We start from the raw sequence: 26,676 nt of genomic DNA on the forward strand, positions 1-26,676 counted from the left end.
GTGTCCCAGCCCCAGCTGTGTCCTGGGCCGGGAGCTGGCTGCTCCAGGCTCTGCCGGGCACGGGGGGCAGGTTTGGGACTCGGGGATGGGACTCTGGGCACAGCTCGGGGACTGATCCGGCTCCTGCTCTGCTCCTGCCTGGGGCTGTTCTGCTGCTCGTGCTTTCTCTGTCTGTCAAAGGCAGCGTCTCTGTGAAGTGCTCTGGGGTTTGGCTCGGGGGGACCGCTCCCTTGGCTCTGAGGATGAGTTGGTACCTCCCGGGTACCTGCAGGGCCCCAGCCAGGGGAGCTCCCACCTGCGCGGAGCCCTCCGAGCATCCTCCAGCGGTTCCCATGGAAACTCCCGGCTCTGAGCCAGCACTTTTAGCCACACGCCATCACGGCTTCAGCCACACACACCCTCTGCCACCTCCCTTGCCAGGGTCTTCCACCCTCCCCTGCCACAGAGGAGCCACTGCCTTGCTCCCCGCTGCAGAGAGTGGCTCCACAAGCTCCTCCAACAAAGTATCTTTCCCAGAGCCCTACAAAGGTCTTAATTCACCTTGTTCTTCGGCATATCATGCAGAAGACAGGGAAAAAACCTCCAAACAATAAAAGGTGACACAGAATTAAAAGAAGGGAGCTCAGCAGGACAAGTGGGTCTGGGTATGAGTGATTTGTACTTTCAGCTCTGCACATCCCAGGACCACCTGGCCAAGTGGAAATCCACTAGCCTAGTGCCTGCATCCAAGGAGATTTCCCTCCGGTTTTGGTGCTGGAACACAGGTTCCACACTTGAAAACATTAGTGGAGAACTGCTGTGAAAAGAAAAAGCCACAGCTAATGACTTCTAGAGGAAAAGCCTTGTGGCAAGACTTGAAGCTCAATAGACCAAGAGGATAAAGTGTGTGAGGATAAAGAGGAGAAAATCTCACATGTGGCATAGTCATGCACTGGGAGCAGAGCATGACAAGGCTCCATTCCCAGAGCTGGAGCAAGGCAGCTTAAAATTAAGAGTAAAGACTTTCCTCCCCTTGAAACCTTCCAATTCTATACATGACTTTTAGGGGGAAGGATTTAACCAAGCTCAGGTCCTTGACCAGCCTCAAAAGTCAAGAGACAGCATCCTAAGGAAAAGAATGAGCACAGTTATGGGCTGTGGGAGCAGAGTCACCTCACATCCAGCTGGGCAGGTGAGACTCATCTGGGAAAGTCCATCTGAGTCCCACAACACATTCAGGAGGTGTCTGTTAAGGAATTTAAAGGGCTTTCAAGGAAATTGAAATGCCTTGGAATGTGTGAGTAGTCTCCATGGGAATAAATACCTGGCTCAAACACAAAAATCCTGGCCCCATCCATGCCTGGAGCACTGTCAGAGAAATCCCCTTCCCCCTAGCATGTTCCATGCTATTTGCTCCCTCCACCTCATTTCACCTCTGCTTGGGGAACACATCCCTGGGGGCACCAGGGCACAAGGATCTTGTCAGAGCAGCCACATCCCTGGGTACCCAGAGGCCCTGTGAGCAGAGCCCTGCTCCCATCTCAGAAATGCCATTTGCTGTGTTTGAGTGCTCTGGCTGGCCTGAACCAGCACCATTTCCACGTTACCATGGCAATGGCTGCCTGGAAAATGTGTGCAAAGGATGCACAGAGCAGCAGAGTCCAGCCAGGCAAAGGCCTCTGTGGCCAGTCTGGAGCTGGCAAGGCCACTCCTCTCAGCTCTTCCTCCTGCAGCCAAGGAGCCCAACCTGAGCCCACAGTGTGTGGCAGGAGAGGGGAATGCAGGGACTCCACCTGCCTGCCCCTGTTCTGTGTGTCCATCTCCCCACGTCCAGTGTCCCCAGTCCAGCTCAGCCCACAGCTGCAGGAACACGGCAGGGAGCTTTTGGCAACTCATTTGCATATGTAGATTTCATTAGGTTTTTTTTTTTTTCTTTTTCTTTCTTATGACTCCTTACTGTAACAACTAAGCCCCCGTGTCCCTCTCCACCTCTCACTCAGGCTCAATCAGCCCCAGACTGGTCTCACCCTACAGTCCTCCAGGGCCCTGCCACCATCAGGCCACCAGCTCTGCCATGCCATGTCCCACCTCATCCCCTCCAGGGCTGGGGCAGCTGGCCAGGACCAGCAGTGTGTCAGGAACCAGCCAGTGGTCACTCATGGAGAGCCACCAGGGCCTTCTGCCACCCACAGCCAGCCAGCACCCGAGGCTGACAGCCCCAGGGATGCTCACACAGAGCCAGGGTGTTTGCTGCTCCACCTCACTGGGCTCTGGGTGATCCAGCACGTGGCCAATGACTCCATCCTGCCACCTCTGCCTGCAGACACCTACCCTAGAGGTGATGGTTTGGTGCAGGAGACATTTCCTTGGGTGGGTGGGAGAAGAGAGGGAACAGCACATGGCTGCAGGAGGATCTCAGGCCAGAGGGTGGCTGTCCTTACAGCCACAGGAGAGGGAGGGAACAGAGCTGCTGGACCCCCTCCCCTCCTGCCCTTCCCCTCCAGCCAGCACCTGGGAGCTGCTCTTCCTCAGACCACGGCTCACCCCCTCCTCTCTGGCTGCTTTGCAGGGAGGAACTGCAGCACAGAAGCTGCAGCACAGAACAGCGAGCTTGGGAGGACCTCTGGAGGTCTCAGCCCAGGCTCCTGCTCTGAGCAGGGCTGGCTGCAAGGCTCCAGTGGGTCACTCAGGGCCTCACCCCGACCTTCTGAAAACCTCCCCTCTCCAGACCCTGTCCCAGGACTGCACCACCCTCCTGTGAAGTTTTTTCTCAAGTCCAGCCAGTGCTTCCCCCATCACCACCCATGGTCTCCTGTCCTTCCCTCTGCATTGAGCTTGGCTCCATCCTGATTCCCAAAATCCAGAATGATTTGTCACTCATGGGCAGAGCCACCAGGATATTTGCTGCCATTTGCTCATCCCCAGAGCAAATTCCAGGGAGAGAGCAAAGCTGTGGGGGTGAGCACAGCACATACAACAGCCTGAGCATCCCAGACCAGCTGTCTGGAAGGAATTGAGTCCTGTGGATCTGCAAACACACACTGCAGTGATCCTTGAAAAGTTTGCCAAAATTGTCCAAGTGAGTTTTTAAATCTCATGTCTCCTTGGTTAATGCCATAGGATGGGGGATGGTGGGCTGGGATGGGGATAAATGGGACTTTCAGGCTACATTTTGGTCTGTGCTGACACCAAGCTTGGGCTGATTCACAGCACTCCTAAAAGCCACAACAACAGATTTCAAACCAAGAGCCCCCAAGCCAGGAGGGAAAGGCAGGTTTACCTATGAGACAAGCAGGAAAGGATATGTTGCTTTTGCTATTTCTTCCCAAATATCCCTTTTGTTTGAATACAAAGGGCTTGCTGGGAATTTACAAGGAAAATCTGTTTAATTAATGAAGGTAAACAGGTAAGAAAATGTTTTTTGGGGAGCAGAGCCCTAATCTCAAGCTGGTTTTTGGATCAGTGACTGTGACTTGCTGGGAATAACAAGTGAGACAGGCAAAATTCAAACATTGCTCCAAGACACCAGCAAACACCAGAATTCAGAACCAAGTCCCAAAGGGCAGGATTAGTCCAGCCACCCCACCCAAGGCCTTTCCTGCTTGGATGCTTTCCCCAATTAACCTTTTTCTCTGCTTTATTACTTGCAGTGTTTGGTTTGGGGATGATTCCCTACCAGTTGTTCCTCCACAACTGGAACATGGGCCCAAATTTCATGTTCCAAGGGGCAGTTTCATTATTTGTGGCTCGCTGGGATTATTAAAGAGAGTGGCATGTTTGTGGTACCTGAGGAATGAATTAAACAGGAATCCCTCAGTCCTGGATTGACCATCTCAGTTCCCAGTGCTGGTGGCAGATACAGCACACCTGCCTCTCCCAGCCTCTCATTCATCATCCTTTCACTGCTGTCTTGATGATTTTTCACCATTCCCCTTTCCAAGCACTGCTATCCCAGCCTGGTCTAACGCTGCCAGATCCAAGGTGACCCTGGGAGGGCTCTCTGGCAGTGTGTTGGGGGCTGACACATCCTTGCCAGCTGCCAGCCTGGTGTTGGATCCTCTGGACACTCCACGTGCCTGTGCCTGGCTCTGGGCCAGCAGCAGGGGACTGGGGACCTTTGAGAAGCCTGAGGCAGTGCTGGGGTCTGAGCTGTGCTCGGCAGCCAGGCTCTTCCCTCCGCCAGGGCAGGATTTGCATCTTCAAGCTGACAGCACCCTACCTGCACCCCTGACTTTGTGGCATCTGTGGCTTTCTGGGAACACATTGTCACAGCAAACTACCAGTTCCTCTGATCCCCCTGTAAGGACAGCAAAGGAACCATTTTCTTCCAGACAGAGCCCACCTAAACAGGGAAAAACCATCCCTCAAGCTTCACCAAACTCTCCAGCTGCAGCCAGCGCTGTGAAAGCAGAACAGGTCTAACACTGGGCCCTGGGCTGTTCCTCCACCTCCTCAAGGTAACCTGGCTGGGAGGTTTGTAGCCCAAAGTACCCCAAATACTGCACAGGGGCTCCTTCCCCACCTAGAGATGTTTGCTGCTGTGCCCAGCAGCGCTGTGTGCCCCAACTCTGCTTCCCCTGAGGCTGCAGAACCTCAGTCCACAGTTTGCAGCTTCCCTCAAGGCAGCAGAGTAATCCATGAGAGTCCATCTCTGGGCCACATCCAACAGGGCTGTAAGGAAAGCAGCAAGGGGAAGGGTCATCTGCAGAGGCAGGATGACAGAAAGTCAGGATTCACCACATCCCAATAGATTCCCCCAGAGAACCTCCTGCAGTTTCAGCTGTGCTCATGCAGTGCCCCTCTTAGAACCCTCACCCCCAGCAGGACAGGAGCTCTCCCCCAAAAGCTCCTGCTGCCTCTTATCACCCACCAAGCCCTCCCAGATCCTGCAGATGCCCAGTGAGCAGCTCTGGAGAGCAGTCAGGGTCCAGGCTGGACAGTTCCAGCCATGGGAGGACACCCAAGCAGAGCCTCAACTCCACAGAACCAAAACCCCCCGGCCCTGGGACAGAGCAGCAGCTGCTCATTGTCCCCTCAGCCACTTCCAGCAGCTCCCTCGGAGCTCTGAGGCACCCGGGGACCCCTGCAGGGCTGGGCAGGATCCAGGCAGGCGCCGGCCGGGCTCGGGAGGCCGGGCAGGAGGCCGGGCACGTTCCAGAGCTGTGCAGGGGGGCCAGGACAGAGCCAGGGGCTGAAGCTTTGCTGGGAGCTGCATTAAAATGCATGAGCTGCGCTGGCCCTAATGATGAGCAGAGCTGTCAAACAAGGAGCTTGTCCCAGCTAATTATCTCTAACGAGGGCAGAGTGTCAGGGTCCCAGAGGAGCTGGGCAGCAGCTTCCCACTCAGCTCAGTTGCAGCAGAGAGAGAAGATAACCAAATGTCATTGTGCTGGCCTAGCTGCACGATCATTAATTAGGCAAATATGACCTTCTGTGCCAGTTTGCTCTTGAGAACCTGGACTTGCTGGGGATGGAACACACAGGCAGGCTGGAAACATCCCAGCTTCTGCCACCCAGCCTGTTCCCCCTGTGCCCCTGCAAGAACAGCACAGCCCTGTCAGCCAGCCCCACCAGCCTGTGCCAGGCTCCTCTGCAGGCTCCAATACCCCTCACGAGGACTCCAGCCCCTTCTCTGTCCTAAAGAGCAGCAGGGAAGTCTGGTTTCCATGAAATGCTGCTGTTTAGATCCCACTCAACTCTACCACCTCTCACCCAACCCCCAGCACGGCCCTGCCGAGGCTCTGTGCTCACCCAGCGTCTGCTTCTGCACCACTTCTCCCCAAACCCTCAGGGCACTGGCAATCTCCACTCCCCCACGGTCCTTCTCCATTCCAGTGCAGAGGGGCTGAGCCACATCCTGTTCTACAAGCCCAGTTTCTCTCTCATCAGTCCTGTGGCTCACAAACCAAGGCAGGGCACTAGCCCTGATGTGCCAGAGAGGGGGAAGCCCAAGACAGGGGTAAGGCAGTGTCTCTTCCAGGAGCAAAGAATGATCCAGAGAGATGACCCACACAAGGTTCAGCCTGCAGGCTCTGTGCTTGTCCCTCACCTCAGAGCTGAGAGGAAAGGGCAGAGGCTGATTTTGATCCACCCAGAAACACTGTGCCACCACAAAGCTTCCAGACAACACCAGGGACTCCCAGTGCTGTTCATCAGCCTGTAATTATGGCAAGTGCTTTGCAGTCCCTTGTTGCCAGACAGCAGCAAAGACCTCAACACCCAATTCAACTCCATTTTTACCAACATACAAGAAACAGGGCTGTAACCCAGGGGGTAGTGAGCTGTGCTGGGGAGCTCAGCCCCACCTGAGGGATTTGGGGTCACACTTTAGGGGCTGGATGAAGCTGGGGTTTGATCTAAGTTGTGTCTCACAGTCCCTGGTAACAACACACTCACAAGATAAGTATCAGAGAGAAGTTTACTGCTATTAATACCAAAATGTGTATTTCCTATCACAGGGGGGCTCTCAACAGCAGCCAACTGCTTGCACAGGCAGGAGATCCACAGTGAGTCAGTCTGACAAGAACTCTCAGAGCCACAGCATAGAAACTCTTTCCTCAGCCCACAGGAACAGGTCCTCACTGAATTTAGGCTGTCATGACACTTCAGGAGTGTGGTTTTCATGTGGCCCCTTCCCCACCAGTGTGGTTCAGGCAGCAGAGCCCCTGAACCCCAGTGCTTTGTCTGCAGCAGGGATTTTGCTCCCAAGGTTTCTCTCCTTCTACTGCTTCTGCACTGCCTGTTGCTGTTCTTTCAGCTGGCTGACAAGCTCTTCAGCATACACCTTGAAGAGAGGGACAGGATCCTGCAACAAAGCAGAGGACAAACCACATGAGAAGAGTGAACCTGAGCAGCAGCAAGGAGAAGTGCAGTGGGGAGCCCAGGGACTGCTGGCACCTGAAACCAGAGGAAGATGAGACTGGGTTTTTATTCTGGGGCTGAACAAGGCAACCTGTTGTGCCTCAGCTGCTGCTCAGCTCTGTAACCCTCCCTCAGAGAGGGCAGGAACCTGTGTGGGGCATTCAGCAGCTCCCCCAGTTCTGAGAGCAGATGAGAATCATCAGTAGCTCCCCAAGGATCCTTTCCTTCCCTTCCCTCCTCACGTTGCCTGCCACCAGTGTGTACTGGAGCAGGTGGGTGAACACACCCCATGACGAAGGTGAATGTGCAGCCACAACAGCTCAGTGCTGAGCACTGCCTCAGGAACTCACCTGTTTTTCCAGGAGCCTCTGCTTTTCTATGGCTTCTTCCAAACTCAAGCCAACCCATTCAGCCTCCTCTTCTGGGATCACAAATTCCTGTGATAAAAGAAGGAGAAGGTAGCACAGTCTTTGCAGGTAGCCAAGATGCAAATCCTCTCTATGCCCAGGACACAAATGTGATCCACAGAAACATTTCTATGGGCAAATCTTAGAGCCGTGTTCCCTCATTTCTAACAACCAAGGTCCCCTTCTCTTCTCTCTTTTTAGCAGGGGTCCTGCTCTCTGATCACCTGTGTCTGCTCCTGCAATTCTTTTATGCAGTTCTGGGGCCGTTTCTCAGCACAACTCCGTGGACTCTGGGTGCTGGTTTTGTTTTCATGCTGGCAACCACCACCAGCTGCACAAAACTGAACATGGGCACTCCGGGCTCCTCCCTCCAGGGGCAGCACAAATTCTTACTGTTTTATACTGCAGACTCTCACTGACCTCAATCACAGCAAAAATACTGCTTTTTGTGTCCCTGAATGATGAGTACAAAAATTAGGAGCCTGCAGAGATGTTGTTTATATTTTCTTGTCCCTCAGCACAAGAGCACCAACACCAGTGCCAGGTGACCATCCAAGCAGTGAACAGCAGGACAGGGACTGCAGGCCAGGAACCCACCTTGTACTTGTCATAGATGGCCTCTCTCCTGGCTGGATCATCGGGATGCAGCTTGGGATCCCGCCGGGCCAGGCGCAGCAGCATCGTCCGCTTCAAATCCATCCCGAGCTTGGAGCACAAGTCAACCCTGGGAGTCTGCACAAAGGGAGCCTGGAGTCAGGCTGCACCAAGGGACCAGCAGCCAGGGAACACAGGAGTCTCCCAGCACACTGACAGCTTATCCACACACAGCAGAGGCTCTCAAAACACTTGTTGTGAAAGGGGAAAGATCTATTGGATTTGTTCTGGAGACAGATCTGAGTTTCAATATCAAGGGCACCAGTCAAGAGGGTATTAAAGGCTGGAGCATTAGAGCTGTGCTAAAACATTAACAGTAGCAGTTGTTCAGACTGGAGGAGAGAACATTGAGGGCAGAGCTCAGCAGGGGCTGCAGCTCCTCCCGAGGGGCAGCTCCGGTCTCTGGGACTGGGACAGGAGCAGGGAACGGCTGGAGCTGGGCCAGGGCAGGCTCAGGCTGCAGATCAGGGAAAGGTTCTTCCCCCAGAGGTGCTGGCACTGCCCAGGGAGTGGGTACAGCCCCGAGGCTGCCAGAGCTCCAGGAGTGTTTGGACACTGCTCAGGCACAGGGTGGGGTTGTTGGGGTGCCTGTGCAGGGCCAGAGGTTGGACTGGATGATCCCTGTGGGTCTGTTCCAACTTGGGATTTTCTGTGCCAGAATTCTGTGGCTCCCGGCCCGTCAGCCCATGGGTGAGGGCAGCGTGGGCTCAGCCGCGCCCGGCCGGAGCCCCGGCGGGTGCGGTACCTTGAGGATGTAGAAGTCGAAGCCGAAGGCGGCGTCGATGAGGTCGAGCGTGCGCATGGTGACGGTGATGGTCAGCGTGGCGTCCAGGATCTCGCTGTAGAACTGCCGCTTGAGCAGCTGCGGCTTCCACGTCTTGGGCAGCCTGGTGGAGAGCTGGGCACGGCGCGGCCGTCAGGGGCTGTCCCGGGGGGAGGCCCCGCTGCCCCCGGCCCGGGCCCGGGGAAGGCCGCGGCGCTCACCTTGTCGTTCTGCGCGTAGCGGAAGCCGCGGATCCATCCCTCGCCGCCCCAGAGCCCCTCGTCGGCGGCGGGCGGGAAGTACACGGGCACCGGCACGTCCTGCACGCGCTCGCGCTCCCCGGTGCGCGGGTTCCGCCGGTAGCGCAGGCCGTGCGGTTCCCAGTGCACGGGGGTGGGCGGCGTGTCGTCCTGCAGCGAGGCCAGGTAGTGCTGCGGCAGCCGGGCGCAGATGCCCTCCCGCATCCGCATGGCGGCCCAGAGGCGCGGCGGGAAGCGGTGCAGCGGCATCGCCCCGACCCCGCGTCCCCCGACCCGGTCTGGGCCCCGCCGCCGCTTCCGCCCCGCGCGGCCCTGAACGGAGCCGCAGCCACCGCTCATTGGCTGGCACCAACAGAGCACGACGGTGGCCGGGATGGGCCGCGCAGCGCCCGCGTTTCGTCCCCAGCAAGCACGGAAGGCGCTGGAGCGCGGTCCCGGCTCCGCCCGGCGGGGCCCAGAGCGGAGCGGGGATGGGCAGGGACGGAACCGCTGCAATTCCACCTCAATGGACTCGGGGGAACGGCTGGAGCTGGGCTCAGGCTGGAGAACAGGGCAGGTTCTTCCCCCAGAGGTGCTGGCATTGCCCAGGCTCCCCAGGGAATGGGCACGGCCCCGAGGCTGCCAGAGCTCCAGGGATCCCCAGGGATGCCCAAGGATGCCCAGGGATCCCCAGGGATGCCCAAGGATGCCCAGGGATCCCCAGGGATGCCCAAGGATGCCCAGGGATACCCAGAGATACCCAGGGATGCCCAGGGATGCCCAGGATGGGGTTGTTGGAGTGGATTTTCCTTGTGGGTCCCTTCCCACTGAGGACATTCACTCATCCTGTGCAGAAGAACTTCACACGGAGGGTGGCAGAGCCCTGGAACAGCTGCCCAGGGAAGGATCTCCCTCTCTGGGGACATCCCAAATGCCACCCGGACACACTCCTGTGTCCCCTGCTCCAGGTGGCCCTGCCTGGGCAAGGGGGGTGGATGAGATGAGGTCCCTTCAAGCCCTGTGCTTGTGTGACTGCAGCCACCAGGCGTCTGCCCGCAAATACCGTCACCTTTATTAAATTATAAAACCGTAAGCTTTAAAATTTACCGTATAAAATAATCACAGGTATTAACAGCAAAGAAAAAAAATAACCTTTTTTTTTCCCCCCCCAGACACAGGAATTTGCTCAGATTTTACCCAAAATAATTAACCCTCCCTCCTGCAGGCACAAGGCCAGGTCAGCAGGGAGGGGGTAAAGCAAAAATTAACGATCAAACACAAAATAAACAATCACGTTCGCGGGATTTCTTGCCCCAAAGCTTCTCCTGCTTCCAGCATGGAAATCCCTGAAGGGAAAGGCCAGATGAGGAATTATTGCTTTCTATGATAACCAGCAATACCCGGCCACATCAGTGGCATCAGGTCACACTGGTGGCACCCGGGTCACACTAGCAGTACCCAGGTCACACTGGGGGCGCCTGGGCCACCCTGGTGGCACCCAGGTCACACTGGGGGCACCTGGGCCACCCTGGTGGCACCCACGTCACACTGGCAGCAGTCAAGTCACACTGGTGGCACCTGAGTCACACCAGCAGCACCTGGGTCACACTGGAAGCACTCAGGCCACGTCGGCAGTACCCAGGTTACAGTGGCACCCAAGTCACACTGGCAGCAGTCAGGTCACACTGGTGTCACCCAGGTCACACTGGCAGCACCTGGGTCACACTGGCAGCACCTGGGTCACACTGGCAGCACCCAGACCAGTCTGGTGGCACCCAGGTGGCCTGGCATGGACGGCACGGCTGTGAAGGAGCGGCGGTCGCCTGCCATGGTGCTGTGGCCTCAGCACCGCTGTGCAAACTGAGACAGGGGAAAAAAAAGTGCCTAGAAGTGATAAAAGTTGGAGGAAGCCCTGAGGGCCCCATGTCCCCCTTTCCAGCACAAGGAAACGCAGGGGACACGGGTGAGGGGGGGATGACACTGCTGGCTGTGGACAAGTGTCCTTCACTTGTCCTGAGCCTGCTTAAAAAGGGGGACTTTGCAGAGGGATAAAGTGCAGAGCTGAGCTGGGTGCTCCTCAAAGCAAGGAAAGAACCCCAAGGAGGCAAATCCTTCATTAAAAGCTCTTTCCTCCCCAAAGCCACCTGAGGAGGGGCTCCCAGCAGCACCACCAGGCTGACACAGCTGGAACGACGTAGTTGAGCCCTTATCTGTACGAGAAGGATGGGCAAAGACAACTTCCCTGCTTGCCAAGTTCTGCCCTTGCTTTCCACGTGGCCTAGAGTAAGGCTAAGGTGAGAGCTGCTGCAAAGGAGACCTTGACCACCTGGGGAGCCTCTGGTGATGCTCCTGGCTGGGCTGGGACCCTGCAGCACATCCAGGCTCCGAGGCACAGCAGGCTGGAGGAGCAGCTCAGGCACCACCCTGAATCACATGCCCCAGAGAGAGCCCTGCCCATGCCGAACCCCCCAAAAGGAGGAAAACGCTGAATACCTGAACACCATCAGCCTGGCTCTTTCCAGAGCTGAAGTGAAGCTCAGTCTGAACCCTGCACTGCTGTGGATGCTGTGGATGCTCTCACATCTGTGAGATGCTGCTGCTGCCTCCTGCATGTCCCCACGTGGGGATTTTCACATTCCTGCCAGGTCTGATCCTGAATCCAGGGCCCAAGTCCCAGCCCCATTCTTTCCCCACAGAATCAGGACCAGGTAAGAGCAGCAGCACCTGTTTCAGAGGGAGAGAGGCTCCAGACCCCCAAGGAGATGGCAGCCAAAGGTCCAGCACACGTTGGGGTCAGTTCCCTCTCTCCCCATCAGCACCAAGGGCACCTGGCAGTATTTGCTCTCCAGATCAGAAGAAACGTGTTCTTCTCTTGGGTTCAAGTGCTGACTGCAGGATGGCAGGGGAGGTCCCTGTCCCACATCCTCTACCAGGACGGGGTGCAGAGAAGAGCCCAGCAGCCAAAGCCTTGGCTCCAGCTCTGTGGGCTAAGCCCAAGCCTCATGGATGCAGCAGCGGGGGAAGAAGGGTTGGCGATTTCCCCCAGGGCTATGGGGAGGTGGGGGACAAGCTATTCCTTGATCTTGAGCCATGAAGAGCCTGCCCCACCCCAGGAGAAAAGCAGAGCTGGCCTCAAACTTGCCTCCATAAGACCAGCCCAAACCATCTTCATCTCTAAACCCTGTCCACGCTGTGCCCTCGTGTCCAGGGAACGAGCACGTGAGAGGACTGACGACACACGAGGGGCAGCCACGGCCAAAAGCAGCTTCCCCATCCCTCCACCCTGCGACCAGGACAGGTCAGGTCACAGCATAGAGCTCCTCACGGTCGTTCTGGCAGATCTGATAGCGACACGTGAGCTTCTGGGACCAGGCCCAGGGCTTCTTATGCTTGTCCCGAGGAGGGAGCAGGAAAGCGACACTGCAAGCCACCAGCACGTGCCAGATGCTGTGGGTGTAGTAATAGTTCTCATTGGTTTCCATGAAAGCGTACACTGAGATGGCAATGAAAGCCAAGGTGATCCCTGGGAGGAGGTAGAAAACCCAGCGCTTCCACGAGGAGGGGTAGCAGTGCCTGCGCTTTGCTCCGTGGTGAACCTGGGGGGGTCAGAGCACACGGGGGTTTAGCAGAGGCTGGGGCAGGGGGGAGACAGACCCCAGAGCATCTGCCAACCTCCCAGAGGGTGCTTGCTGTCCCTGAGGAGTTCAGCCCCTCCGCTGCTTGGGCCCATCTCTGCCCAGCACAGAAGGTACAGCTCCTCCCCAGGGCCAAGCCACAGCCCATGCTGTGGGACAGCACTGCAGTTCCAGGTCTGAGACCCAGAACCAGGGCATTTCTCAGCTACTGCAGGGCTGGGAGGTGAATCCCTTGCCCTGTCCCCTCCACCAGGGTGTTTCAGGGTTTCAAGCCATGCCTGTGGATAGGCTGGAGCCTCAGATCTGCTCTACCACCACCATTCCCCATGGGGAGCAAAGAGCAGCAGGTCCAGCCTGGCTGCCCTCACTTACCCACGCTGTAACCATGATGACGAGGGCGAAGAGGCAGGGACCCATCATGTTCCACACCCCTCTGCGGTCCAGCTGCAGGGACATGGCAATTAACAGGGTCCCCAAGATGAAAAGCACCTGCAAAAGAGACACCACCACTACTCAGGAGCTCATCTGTCGAGAGAGTACAGCCAGACATGCCAGAGGCAAGGAGAACCTCTTCTGGTTACCCAGCTCGGCATCCATGCAAGAGTCAGGGACAACACCTTCAAGAAGGAGAAATCACAGAACCCATGAACCTTTACCCCAAATCTCAGGGGAAATCTTCAGGCCCAGCCCCCTTTGTGAGCACACAAACCAACCAAACTGCTGGGACAAAACAACCCAGGGTGACAAACAGGCTCTGTCACCAGCTGTGTCATTACAACACAGAGGGCTCAGCGTGGCCACTCGTGGTCTGGCTGGGCCATGGGGGACACCTGACACTCACGTATTTCAGGATCTTCTTCAGACGGGCCATGCACAGGATGGTGACCCAGATGGACACCACGGAGCCCAGGAAGTCACAGTACTGCAGGGTGTCATAGTCCATGATGCACATCACAGCCACGCCCGGCTGGTCACACGCGTGGTAGAACTGCAGATGGGACAAAAGCAAAGGTCTGCATCACCCAGCAGCACCACATGGCTCTGTGGGAAGGGGAGGCAGCAGAAGGCTCAGCCCACAGGCAGGATCCCTCCTGCAGTGGCTCCAGGAAGCTCCACCAAACCACTGTGGCATGGAAAGCAGGTGAGAGCAGGCACCCTGCATGTCCCAGCAGCTCTGAAAGGGCAGGACATAGCACTGGGGTGAGTCCAGAGGTGGGACATGGACTTGATAAGGGGATTGAAGCACCTGCTCTATGAAGACAGGCTGGGAAAGCTGGGGCTGTTCAGCCTGGAGAAGAGAAGGTTGCATGGAGAACTCATAGCACCTTCCAGCATTTGAAAGGGGGCTGCAGGGAAGCTGGAAAGGGATTCTTCTCAGGAACTGGAGTGATGGGACAAGGACTAATGGGTACAAATTGAAAGAGGGGAAATTTAGGTTAGGTATCAGGGAGAAATGCTTTACTGTGAGCATGGTGAGACACTGAAACAAGTTTTCCAGGGAGGTTGTTGATGCCCAGCCCTGGAAGTATTCACAGCCAGGCTGGATAAAGCCTTGAGCAATCAGGTCTAGGGGGAGGTGTCCCTGTCCACGGAACTAGGTGATTTTTAAGGTCCATCTCAATCCCTTAACATTCTCGGATGGAGGTGCTTGTCCAGTGATCCCAGAAGCTCCTTGTGGAGCTCCAGGATGGGCTGCTCCACCAAGGACTTCATTCTGGTGCAGCATTCCCAGAGCTCAGGGGGAGGTGTCAGGGGACACAGGCAGGCCCTACCGTGGAGAAGAACATGGTGTAGGTGTAGACAGAGGCCTCCACCAGGTAGTAGCGATAGACAGCGACGGCAATGGCAGGCAGGAACATGAGGTTGCTCAGGGTGAGCAGGAGCGTGGCCAAGTTCTGTGTGCCCACGGTCTGAGCCTTGGTGTCATCTGTGCAGCTCCAGCCTCCCCAGCCTGCAGACAGAGAGGCTTCTGTGAATCTCAAAGGCCCTGCCTTGTCCTCCCACAGCAACCAGCAGGAGCCTGGGATGCCCAAGAAGGAGCAATCCCACACCCAGACTGTCCCTGAGCCTCTTCTCCATCAGCCTTATGCTCCTGCTCTCAGGGTGGTCTCATTACTCATCACACACTCTGCTGTGGGAAGCTGGGGAACCCCAGCAGAGCCCTGTGGCTGCCCTGAGGACATTCCCCAGGTTGTCCCCACGTAGCAGAGGCCATCCTCCATCCAGACTGGTACTGTCCATCCCTGCAGTAACTCAACACACATGCTACTTGCTGCTGGAACATCAAGCACTCAAGGTTCAGATGCTTCATGTGGTGGTGGAAGTTGGGTGCAAGATCCCTACAGATCCCAGGAATCAAGTGGAGAACAATTCCCAGCACTGAGGAAGCCACTGGGCTGCCCTCCTAGCAGCTGTCATAGCAGGGCAGACCCAAAACCAGATCAAGCTGCTCTGGACCTTTCCCAGCTGACTTTTGAAGATCTCCAAGGATGGAGACCTGGGACCTGTGAAAAAAAAACAGCTCTGAAGGGCGAAAAAAAATGTGTCTTCTTCAATATAGGTGGAAATTTCCTTGCTGCATCCAATGTCTGAGGCCTCTTGCCCTTTCCCTTTGCTCACCCTGGCTCCAGGGTCCCTGTAACCGCTATGGGCAGCAGAAAGTGTGGTTGGTCCCACTCCAGCTCATCTTCCACAGGCTGAACAAACCCACTGCCTCAGCCCATGCTGACATCCAGGGCTGCACAGGAGCCTGGGAGTGAAAATTTCCTAAAGAACAGTGCGTGACACAAAACACAACTCTCACCCTCTGACTGGATACCAAGGACTGAACTGAGGCAATCTCTACAAGCACAAATCTGCCTCTTCTTTTTTTTTAATTATTTAAATTATTTTAATTAAAGATTAGGATGCTTATGCCCTCTTTTTGGAAAAAGGGGGTCAGCCACAGGGCAGCCAGGGTATGTGCAGGCACTCCATGGTCAAGAAGCAGAGTTAACAGTAGCATCCATCCCATTCCAGAGTCACTGGAACCCACAGCAGCAGCTCTGCCCCGTGTGCTGGCTCCCTGCCAGGCAGGGCCCAGGGAACCTTCTGTCCCTGCTTTATTTCTGGGTCACCAACATGCCGATGGGGCATTTTGCTCGGAGTGATTCAGCGGAAAGCTGTCCTCAGCCTGATTCCCCAGTTCCCTTAAGGTGCTGTGTGCTTCCCAGAACCTGGCAGCCTTTGGGGAAATTGGGATGCTGCTCTCCATCTCGCTCTTCACCCATCATCAGCACTGCAGCAGGGAGGTCCTGGCTCAGGCCCAGAGCAGCAGGGAACCACATTTTGCCTTGTCCTTCTGCTGAGAACAGGTGCACAGACCCACCCAAGCACAGCAGAGCTCATCTTCTCTACACCACAGACTTCCCAGGCCATTAAGATAATTAGGAGCTGACACAGATATTCCTCCTCCAGGGGCACCTCTGAGTCTGAGGCTCTTGGCAGGAGGCACACAGGGACCGCAGCCCGGCCTCATCGCATCTCGTACCAGGAACCTACACAACAAACCTCCCTGACAGGCATGGGCTCTGACACAGGCATTTTCAGGCACCCTGATCTCTCTGGGGATGCTCAGAAGCATTTCTCCAAGCCCTGGGGGACTCCAAGCTGTCCTCATCCCAATTCCCCATCTCCCCTGGGTGCTCCCCAGAACCTTGCTTCCCCAGGCACTGCCATCCAGGGCAGACCCCAGGCTCCCCCTCTCAAACACCACCACTTTAAATGGTGCTGTCCCCTGGGGGAGGATGGCAAAGCTTCCCAGGAGGAGGCACTCACCAGCCTTGCAGCTGCAGCCAGCATAGAGGTAGCCGTGTCTGCGCAGGAGGCTGCACTGCCCGTAGGGCCCGCAGTCGTTGAAGCAGGGGGTGAGGTACGCGAACACCGTCACTTTGGCTTCGGCACTGGTACATTCCCTGCAAGGACAGCACGTCCTCTCGGTGCCACAGCCCTTGGGACAGCCCTGTGCCCTGCTCCCAGTGGCCAGGCCATGCTCCAGCATGCAAGCTCCCCGGTATTTCGGGATCTATTCCACCCCTCCCAAGAGCCAGGAGCAGAGTCTGCTCCCTCACCACCTGGGCTGCCAAACTCACGTCCAGGTGGGTGTCAGCTCTCCCCAGACCTCAGGGCAGACCCCAGGGCCCAGGACTGTCCTCAGGACCAGTGTCACCAGTGCTGTTTTGCATCATGCACCTGGCTCCTTACACAGGAAACCAGCAGGAATTCAGGCATAGCTGCCTGCACCTTAGAGACCTCCCAGAAGGGTAACAGCAGCATTATTTCCCAAACTATCACCTCCAAATCCACCTGGGGATGGTCACCTAGGCAGGCTCTGCCATCTGCAGTCTGTGTGAGCTGTGCCAGCTCAGCCCCAAACAAGCTGCTTGGGTGCTCACAAGGGAGCAAGAGAGCAGGGCCACCCACCTCCCTGTCCCTCTGCACCACCATTCAGCTGCCACCAGGAGAGAGGAGCCCACAGCCCAGACAGGAGGATGGGGGTCAGGGTTGCTCACACAAGCCAAGGGCAGTGGGGTGTAGCAGACTGACATCCAGACTCACCCCTGTCCCTTGGGGCAGAGGAGCTGCAGGGACAGGAACCAGTCATCTGTCTGTGGGTACAGGACAATCAGCATTGCTTCTGCAGAGGACGTGCTCACGCTCAGAGGGTAGCCCTGGGAAAAAGCTGGAAGAAAAGAGGGTGCTGTGATGTGCCAGGGCTTGAGGAGAAGGGCCCACAGCAATCCCAGGAATCAGCTGCCTCCTGTGGCTCCTTGCTCCCATGCTCAGGAGGCACCAGGGGCATGGAGAGTACCCCTGCTCTCCAAGAGCCTTTTTCTTGAGATCTCAATTTTTAATTTTATCTCAGTTCCTGGTACATACCTGGGCAGCACAAGGCACCTGGAACAGCCTGTTGTCTTGGCTGGTCCTCCAGAGCACAGCTTAGTGCTTTGCACACCAGCAGTACCTTCACCATCCCCAAAGCCCCTGCCAACAAGGCTGGAAGAGCCCCAGCTGGTAACCAGACCTTCCTTTGGTGGAGGCTATCTCATGGTGCCAAGACCACCACCTGCACCCCAGCACCCTGAGAATGTGCCAGCACAAAGACCTCATGAGGGTTTGTGCAAAAATCAGTTTCTTAGGGACACCCCATGAAATCCTGAGGCAGTTAACAGCTGGCCAGGTCTAAAAGCAGAGCCCTGAGATGACACAGCTGAGCTGGTGACAGTGCCAGCACCTCTCCTACCTGTGCTGCAGTTGCGTGTGGCGTTGAGGGACAGCACTGGTGAAGCAGCACTCACGCAGGCTGCCACGGTGGCGTTGGCCAGGCTCACGGATGTCTGTGCAAACAGAGCAGAGTCCCACGTTAGGGCACCCTGATGCCACCCCCCACACCATTCCTCTCCCACAGTGCCCATGGGACAATAAATCCTTCGGGTCAAGTCACCCATCAGCTGAGGTTTCTGTTCCACTGGACCTTGTGCTACCACTGTGTTGTGTCACGGCTGAGAGGCAAGAGACCCTCGTGGGGGGCCCTGCCAGGGGAACTGCCCCAAAGCTGGGATATCCTCACATCACTTCAGCACCAGCACGGGGGAGATGCAAGTCAGAGTCTGCAGAACATCAGGGCTGAGCCCTGGTCCAGCCCTCAAGATGTTTCATGGAATTTCAGGGGGCTGATTTTGGTGGTGATGGCAGTGAAGGAGCCTGGGAATCAGTGACTTGGACAGGAACATCCCTGGGCTCCCCTGCTCAGCCTCCTCTCCTGGTGGCAAGGTGCCAGGCTCCCGTGGAGAAGATGGCATTGCAGCTGCTTTCCATTTTGTCTCCTCTGCGTCACTGCCGCCACATGCCGCAGGCTGTGGCATTTGAATTGGAGCTGGCAGGTGGGACACGCTGGAAGCAGCTAAAAAAGGCTCAGAGTATTTTGTAACAACAAAAAGAGAAATATTCCCACTGGTACCTACAACCTCTGGAGCACACAGGAGCAGGGAGGAGCCCTGCCAAGGAGACACGACCCCGTCCATCCTGCACACCTTGTTGAGCAGCAGATTGACCACGAGGGATCCCCCGCTGTCCATGCCTGTGTTCAGGTTGAGCAGGAGGAGGCTGGGGGAGAGGGAGCTCACGGGCACGCTGGGGCCGTTCAAGAGCCGGTAGCGCACGGACACCACGTCCAGGTCCTCCCTCACGACGGGCTGGCTCTGCAGGCAGGAGCTGCGCTGGCCAGACACGTTGTGTGGAGCCCCTCCTGCAGCTGGAGCAGAGCTGCCTGCTGCTCCTGCTCTGGCACCAGCCTGGCTCTGGTTTAGGCTGATGAAGTTAAGGAAGGAACTGGTGCTTCCCGGTCTGCAAACTAGAGCAAAAAAGGAGAGGAATCAGCACAGCCAGCTCTAGCACCTCACACAGGCAGGGCCCCAGCAGATCCAGCGCTCCAAGGGACAGCACAAACTGGGGGGGTTCAGGTGGTTCACACCCTGCATGAACTGTCCCTGAGGAGCCACCTTTGCAGGAGGAGCATCCAAAAGCTGGGACGCTGCTGGGAGCCAGAGGGTGGCACAGTGGGTGGAAGCACCCTGGAGCTGCAGGGAAAGGGGGAACAGAAGAAGGGATAACACAGCATCATCAGGGTGCCCAGGGAGTGCTCACTCACCAGCAGCAGAGCTCAGCACCCAGCTGTCCCACAGCCACAGGCTGCACAAAAGTCCCTCCAGCTCTTTGTTTTGTGAGGAAGCAAAGCTGAGCAGGAGGGACAAGCCAACCCAGTGGAGCACAGACCATCACACTGCAGCAGATGGAGCTGAATGGGGCACCTGGAGTCCCACTGCTGCAGACTGCCCATTGCTCCCAGAGACTCCAGTGCTACCCTCTAACACCTCTGCTGTCAGTACCAGGTCTTCCAGCACAAAGGACGAGTCTCTGCTTCGAAGAGGACATGGCAGAACCCCCAGCAGAAGAAAACTTTAAAGATGTACCTAGCTTGTGAGTTTCCAGCAGTCAAACAGGGGTTATGGTCATGTAATAGGTGCAAACGTGCCTATCACAGCCACAAGGACCTTGTGACCACCTGAGCCACACGGTGCCACTGGAAATGGCAACATCTCCTTACTACAACCCCAGACATTTCCCCAAGTTAACCTCTGTGAGGTGGTTTCCTGCCTGTAGTCTGCTCTTGGCCAATTAGTAATCAACACAGCCTTAGTCTGGTGGACCACAGAAAACTATTTTCCCCACCAAAATTTAAGCCAGCTGCTGCTTCCCAAACAGCCTTTAGTAAAACAACACTGAACTTTTCAGGTGTTTCCAAACAGCTCTAGCAAGAGCCTCTCTGGGGTGAACACTGGAGTTTTCAATTTTGTCCCCAAAGCAAAAATTAGGGCATCCAAGAGGAGGCAACCAGCATGATGGGGAGCATAAGCCACCATAGCCAGGCACCCAAAGACCCAAAGCGGGGACACAGCACACACAGTTCCTTCCCAGAACATTGAATCCCACCTGTGAAGGAAGCCAGCATCTCCACCGACACGCTGGCATTGGCAGTGCCGAGACTCTCCACCACGATCTGCAGCCACTTCTCCCAGGGGGGCGAATCCAGGGCCAGGCTGCAGTTGATGCTCCCTGTGCAGGTGAGGCTCCTCTGGAAGGACTGGGGCAGGGTGATGGAGCCCAGCAGCACCCGCACGGTGCAGGCTCTCTGCTCGCTGGTGACGCAGCTGCTCAGCTGGAACCGCATTCCTGCGGCGTGTTTGGGAACGAAGACCCTGCGCGGGGAGGGAGCAGCAGTTTGCAGAGCTTACACTCTCAACACCAGCCCAGGCCCCCAGGGCTTTGTGACAAGAGCTAGACCGCCCTGGTTGGTGCTGTGAGAATCCTTCCCAAGGCAAACATCTGGAAGAGCTAAAATTCCTGCAGTTGAATGAATCTATGGCCACCTGGGAAGAGTCGGAGAAGGGTGCTCGTGTGCTCCCTGTGCAGACCCTGCCACTGCTGCAGGGAGCTCAGCAACAGGCTCAGAGTCCCCCCAGCTCCAGCCCCACGTGGGAACAACGCTGGCTTCCCCATGGCAGCTCGTGTGGGAAATCCCACCCCGCCGTGCCCTCAGTTGCCCACCCGCTGCTCCCACTCACTTGACATGCAGTGGCTTAGCAGGCGAGAGAACGGTGTGTGGCATGGGGACACCAGGCTCCAGGACAGGCATATCAGTGAGTCTGAGCACAAACATATCTGCCTGGAACATATAGGGGCATGGAGTGGAGAAACCCTGCAGGAGGGGAGAGCACAGGGGTCAGCTGTGGTTGTGATGAGACACCCAGGGCAGGGCTCTGGGCAGGACCCTCACCTTCACCTCGATCCTGCCCGCAGCCTGGGGCAGGTGGGCAGCGATGAACCAGTCCCCAGAGGCAGGGGTGGTGACGTTCACAAAGGTGGTGTTTTGCAGAGCACTGCTCAGGGTGATGCTGATGTTGTAGGAGGGACGGACGGTGGCATTGGCAGGAAAGCGAGTGCCCAGCGGGTTAATGACGGGAGGGGCTCCGTGGCGAAAGTGCCTGCCAGAGAAAGCACAGCGAGAGCAAACTCAGGGATCTGCAGGCACTGGCAAGATAAACTGGGATACAAACTGGCCTGGAAAGGGAGCAGGCTGGAAAACCCCACATTTTCAGGTGGAGTCATCATTTTCATGTGGTGAGGATTGGCTGCTATTAGCTTATCTGGGATTTATTTAGAGATTGGTTTAACTTGGCAGCTTATTAAGATTTACATGGTTCCATCAAGCCTGGAAGCAAATTTCCAACACTTGCTAAGGCCAAGCCCCACCCACAGACTACTGCTTTATAACCATCAGCAAATTCCCCAAATAGGGAACATCTTCCACAGAGAACTTTAATTTTCTAGCTAAGATCTGCATCTTCCCGTTTCCTCTTCTAAGAAAGGCAAGCAGACAGACTGTAAAGTCACTTTCCAAGGAAGACCCATATTACAGACTTCAGTACAGCAGTACTTCTGCTTTCCAGATAAGCATTTGAAGTAGCAGGAACACACACAGCTGAGGAACGTGGGAGATATTTATTCAGTCAATTTGGCATTTAATTTGATTGCTTTTGGACTGCACTGCAACAGGTCCAGCAAGCAGACATGACAGGTGATACGTTATTACCCCTTGAAGCTTATCTGGTTAGCCATCACTTCCTGGATTATTGTTTAGCTGCTGCCTTGTCCCTCATGTCCCCAGACTGCTGGAAACCCTTCTGGGAAGCAGAAAACAGGAAGATCATCAGTGCCAGGAAGCTCAGGAACAGCTAAGAGTGCCAGTCTTTCCCGGACACACCAGGGGAGCACAAGCCAAGCAGCTTCAGTCACTCCCAGATCTGGAATGGATGCAAGAGACCCATGTGACTCCATGGGCACAACTTGCTGAGGAAGCTCGGTGTCCTCCAAAGATAAAGCTCAAAATCTGGCAACTTTTGGACCTCAAATCCTTCAACAAGTCAAGGACTGTTTTAAGCAGCATTTCTTTCACTGACAGTGAGACATGAGCAATCTTCTCATGCTCCTGTATCCCCACAACATCACTGGCATCTCCTATCTCTGTTCCGTGCTCGGCCACGCCCTGCACAAAGTGCCCCCAAATCTCCTCAGTCCTCCTGCACTGGGAAGTTTGCCCATCCACAACCAGTTTGGGTCTGCTCAAGTCCCTCGTAGTCCTGCCACATCCTTTGGCACCATGTGCAGGTTCTGCCAGGCCAGGAACACCTCTGAGCAGCACATCTGCCTTGCTGTGAAGCTCTCTCCACTGTCCTAGGGGATCTCTTGGACACCACACATAACAGGCAGCCCCAGATCAACGGGTAACATGAACACAAAACCCTCCTACAGGTTTAAAAACAGATTCTGTCCTGCTACATGAAGAAACTCTAGTTCCTGCAGCTGAGGAACTGCCCAGCCTCCACAATCAACCAGCCCCAGCCACGAGTGACCAGGACAAGGGGACAAGAAGCCCACAAGGACAAGCCCTGGCACGGGGACATACATACACAGTGATCTCCATGCTGGTGCACTCGGGGCCTTTCCCCCGGGATGCCTGCAGGAGCCAGCGTAGCAGCACGGTGTCTTCTGGCACGTGGAAGTGGAAGAGCTTGGCATTCCCATACCAGCTGTAGAAGGACAGCTTCTGTGCACTCTGGGAGAAGTACTCGGAGACATACAGGGAGTCTGGAAGGGAGAGAGCACAGCAGTTGGTGGGGAGCTGCTGGGGTCAGGCTGCAGGGCTTTATCCACCCACAGAAGCACACAGGAGACTAAATGTTTCTTGGAAAAGTGCACTTTGTGTCCCTGATTTCTCATTCCAGTCCCATTAGATATGTGGTGATCCATGCACCTCCAGCCAGAACCACCCACATGCCTGCTATAAAACCATCACCCTGAACCAGAGAGCACTAACAGATGCCTAAATTACACTCTGAGAAACGTGCCATGAAGATAAGAGATCACCAGAGACTCCAAGGAGGAGGAAAAGGTCAGGAGGAAAGGCTGATGGCAGAAGGAAAGGTGATGGAATAGGCAGCAGGAAGCCCTGGGGCACAGCCAGAGCAGATGGGCACAGGCAGCACAGGGTGCCCTGTGTCCTGCAGCAGTTTGTGGTGCCAAGAGGTAAAAGCTCTGCTCTTCTGCTGAGCATGTGGGCTGATGTTTTACATGGGCAGAGAGTGAAAGGACAGGGGGGATGATTTTAAACTAAAACAGGGGGGGTTTGGATTGGATTGGAAGTTAGGAGGAAATCTTTCCCTGGGAGGGTGGGGAGGCAAGCGCTGTCAAGAGGAGCTGTGGCTGCCCCATCCCTGGAAGTGTCCAAGGCCAGGTTGGACAGAGTTTGGAGCAACCTGGGATAGTGGAAGGTGTCCCTGCCCATAAGATGATCTTTAAAGGCCCCTTCCAAGCCAAAGCATTCTGTGATTATCCATTTACCCAGCTCAGGACACAGGCACTGTCCTCCTGTGACACAGGACACAATGAAAATTCATGTGCTGCAAATGTAACTCTTTCAGACATACCTTCTAAAGCCTAATGATTTTCCCAGCTGGAAGAAAGGCTGCTGGGGTAGTGAGAACAGCCCCAGGGTAGGCTGAAAGGGCGTGCAAGAGGACAACACCTACTCAAAGTGCCATCAGGACAAATTAGATCCTCCATCCCTCTGCCCAGCTGTACACCTACAGACCACCTCCAGCAAAATTAAACATTACCCAAACCAGCCAGACTGCAGCTCAGGGCTGGAAAAGAGGCATCACACCAGCTGAGAAAGGTATAAACTGCACAGAGACAGCAGAGCCAAGGGCATCCAAAACCAAGGCTCGTAACACTCAGCAAGAGGGTGGAAGCTTATGTCTTCATGTGTCTGTGGAGGGTTCCTGATGCTCCTTTCCTACTTTGGAATCCCCAGAGTGGGGAGAAACAGATTTCAGAGGCAGGTTCCTCATTTCTGCTGTAGAATAGCAGTAAGGGTGAGTTAACTTGCTTTCCCTCAAAGCTGCACACGGTCGTGCTGGACAAACAGAGGACCCAACTGTGTGTAAGAAAGACAGCAAAGAAAGAGGAAAACAGTCCTCAGGCAGGACCAGATCCTTGGGAGGTACTTCCTGCCGGGAGGAATCTAATCCTAGCAGGAACTACGATTCATGCCCCAAAGGAGGACACTCGCCGGCCTGCACCCATGGCACTGCAAGGAGACAGGAACGGTAATCATGGGTTTAACTCCTTGGCAAGGCACCAAGCCAAAGCCTGCGGGCATCCTGCAAGCCCAGCAGGGAAAGGAGGAAACAGGAGAGCGAGAAATACCAGCCACACAAGGCAGCTGGAGGATTTGCTCCTGGAGGAAGAGTGTGGCTGCCTGACCTTGCCACAGGGGCTGCCACGGGGGCCAGCCAAGGGAGCACCTTCTGCACGGAGTCAGGAAAGGCCAGAGGGAAAAGTGAGCCATGAGCAGCCAAGAGACCACAGCCCCTGGGCAGAGCTGTCCCACTGCAGTCCCCACGCTGGGGTCACACTGATCTCCAGGCCAGCAAGGAGCAGAGACCACAAAAGGGGCTTTTCAAACCAATGCTCCCTGGCTGAAACGGCAGCGCAGCGCGTGGGTGCTGCGGACAAGAGCTGGCTGTGATCCCTGCACGCCCAGGGACATTTCCCACACCGGGGCTATGGAAAGGAGCAGGCTTCCATCAGTGGTGCCTGCACCCCCAGCACACTCCACACACACTGGCACACTCGTTTCTGGCAGCCCACGGAGACATTTGGGCACAGGATGAGGGTAGGGAGGGACACAAAGCACGGTTAGAGCTGGGAGAGCTCTGGTCCTTCTCCATGCAGCAGGTCCCATCAGACACCCTACAACCTGCCCCAAGCCCACCAGCTGTCTGCCACGGCCACCACCCACCCTGCACGTCCTCACGGAGTCAAAGCTCCCTTTGTGTGGGTTTGGGGCAGGAGAGGGCAGGCCAACTGCAAAATTAAAAACTCCAGCAATCAGCAGTGCTCTTTATTAAGGACTGGTCAATTATGTGGAGTGAGCTCAAGAGTATTACCAGGTCAGAGCAGGCAGACCTGCCCTGCCCACACACTGCCTGTCACCAGGTAAGCACCAGCTGGGGCTGTGGACGAAGTCCACTGACAAACAGCTTCTTGTGGTGACAAGGGCTGAGCTCCTGCTTACAGGCTGTGCTGGGCACCCAGAGCTGCTCCAGCGATCTGGTATGTGACTCTCTCCACCCAGGCTGACAAGGAAATTCCACAGATAAACGGAACATCAGCACAGGAAAGCCTGAAAGACAGGTCACTGCAGCCGAAGCGTGTGCTCTGGCAGCCCATTTGCATCAAGAGAGAGTTCTCTGGCATGTGCTGTGCTCTGTTTGTGTCAGTCCCCATCTATTCAGTCTGCTCAACACCAGCATGGCAACACCTGGAAAGTCCCACTTGACTGTTCTGGGATGTGAAACAAGCTTTAAACTGAGCGAGAGACCCGTCCAGTGGATGCTGTTTTCCATCCCCTTCCATACAGATTTTGCATAAGCAGATTTCAAACGTATTGTGCAAAAACCAGAAGTGTTTTAAGACAAGGAACAGAATGCAGTAGAATCCCCGATGCACAGAGGAGACACATTATTTCAATTTCAGAGTAAAGAGTCACCTGCTACAGCTTGGGTTTGTTTGTCCAAAGATGATCTCATGGTAGTTTTAGGAAATAATACCTTGACTGCGGGTTTCACAGGCGCCCCATCAAAGGGATGAAGCCCTCATTTCAAAGCAGACACCGTCTAAAGCTAGAGTGTTGATGAGCCTGACTCAAGAAAAGACTGGGCTATGTTGCAGGATGTTTTCCTACTTAAAATGTAAGGGAAATCCTGTTTCTTCATCCCGGGTCTAAAATCCACCTACAAATGTTGTGGAACAAGGATCCCCCTCGCTCCCCTGGGGAGCAGCTGATCTTTTCCAGCGCTCAGATATGACCGTACCGAGGTATTCCTTGCAGAGGCATTCCCACAGCCGGCGGGACGGCGCCGGGACAAAGGCAGCAGCACACCTGAGGCTCAGGGGAGCTCTCCGGGGCTGGAACCCAGCGAGCAGGATGCCAGAGCAGGGTGGGCCTGGGGCACGGGGCCATCTCAGCCGCGGCTCCCCGAGAACCTCACGCTCTGCGGACCGTGAGGAAGCGACAGCCGGCATCAACAGGACAACCCCGGGCAGGACGAGCAGACCTCCGGGACGGGGCGAGCAGGTGAACAACCTCACCTGCCCGAACCTCTCCAGCGCCACAGCAGCGCCGGAGGAGGGGGCGCGATCCCCGCGGGACCCCAGAGCCAGCGCTCTCCCAAAGCCCCGCTCCCATCCATCCGTCCGCATGCACTGCAAGTAAAGTAACCCGAAAAGAAGGCAAACCCAAGGAAAGCAATCGCTGCGAACACAGCAGAGCCCTCTGCGAGTGGCCTGACCTCCCACTGCTCTGCAGGGCCGGCACAAGCGCTGCTCCCCGGGGATGCTCGAGAGCCCCCGGCTCCCTCGGGAAAGCAACGAGCCACCCCAAAGTCACCGCAGATCCACCCCGGCAGCAGCTCCGA

General features: G+C 56.0%; 2 protein-coding genes across 2 annotated transcripts; both read right to left on the reverse strand.

Moving 5' to 3' along the window:
• Nucleotides 1-6,379: 6,379 nt before the first annotated feature.
• Nucleotides 6,380-9,222, reverse strand: MRPL28 (mitochondrial ribosomal protein L28). Its single transcript, XM_015643212.3, has 5 exons — nucleotides 8,886-9,222; nucleotides 8,647-8,799; nucleotides 7,845-7,979; nucleotides 7,191-7,277; nucleotides 6,380-6,784 (listed from the first exon to the last, which is right to left on the reverse strand). Exons 1-5 carry the CDS (start codon nucleotides 9,171-9,173, stop codon nucleotides 6,701-6,703), a joined length of 747 nt encoding a protein of 248 aa, XP_015498698.1. The 5' UTR covers nucleotides 9,174-9,222; the 3' UTR covers nucleotides 6,380-6,700.
• A 731-nt stretch (nucleotides 9,223-9,953) lies between these two features.
• On the reverse strand, nucleotides 9,954-26,451 carry PGAP6 (post-glycosylphosphatidylinositol attachment to proteins 6). The gene is made up of 13 exons (XM_033517995.1): nucleotides 26,361-26,451; nucleotides 22,606-22,783; nucleotides 20,913-21,120; nucleotides 20,701-20,834; nucleotides 20,069-20,334; nucleotides 18,610-18,929; nucleotides 17,820-17,913; nucleotides 17,135-17,258; nucleotides 16,355-16,491; nucleotides 14,311-14,489; nucleotides 13,380-13,526; nucleotides 12,911-13,027; nucleotides 9,954-12,499 (listed from the first exon to the last, which is right to left on the reverse strand). Exons 1-13 carry the CDS (start codon nucleotides 26,449-26,451, stop codon nucleotides 12,203-12,205), a joined length of 2,292 nt encoding a protein of 763 aa, XP_033373886.1. The 3' UTR covers nucleotides 9,954-12,202.
• Nucleotides 26,452-26,676: the final 225 nt, after the last annotated feature.

The sequence above is a fragment of the Parus major genome, chromosome 14 (assembly GCF_001522545.3).
Source record: "Parus major isolate Abel chromosome 14, Parus_major1.1, whole genome shotgun sequence".
Taxonomy (NCBI): domain Eukaryota; kingdom Metazoa; phylum Chordata; class Aves; order Passeriformes; family Paridae; genus Parus; species Parus major.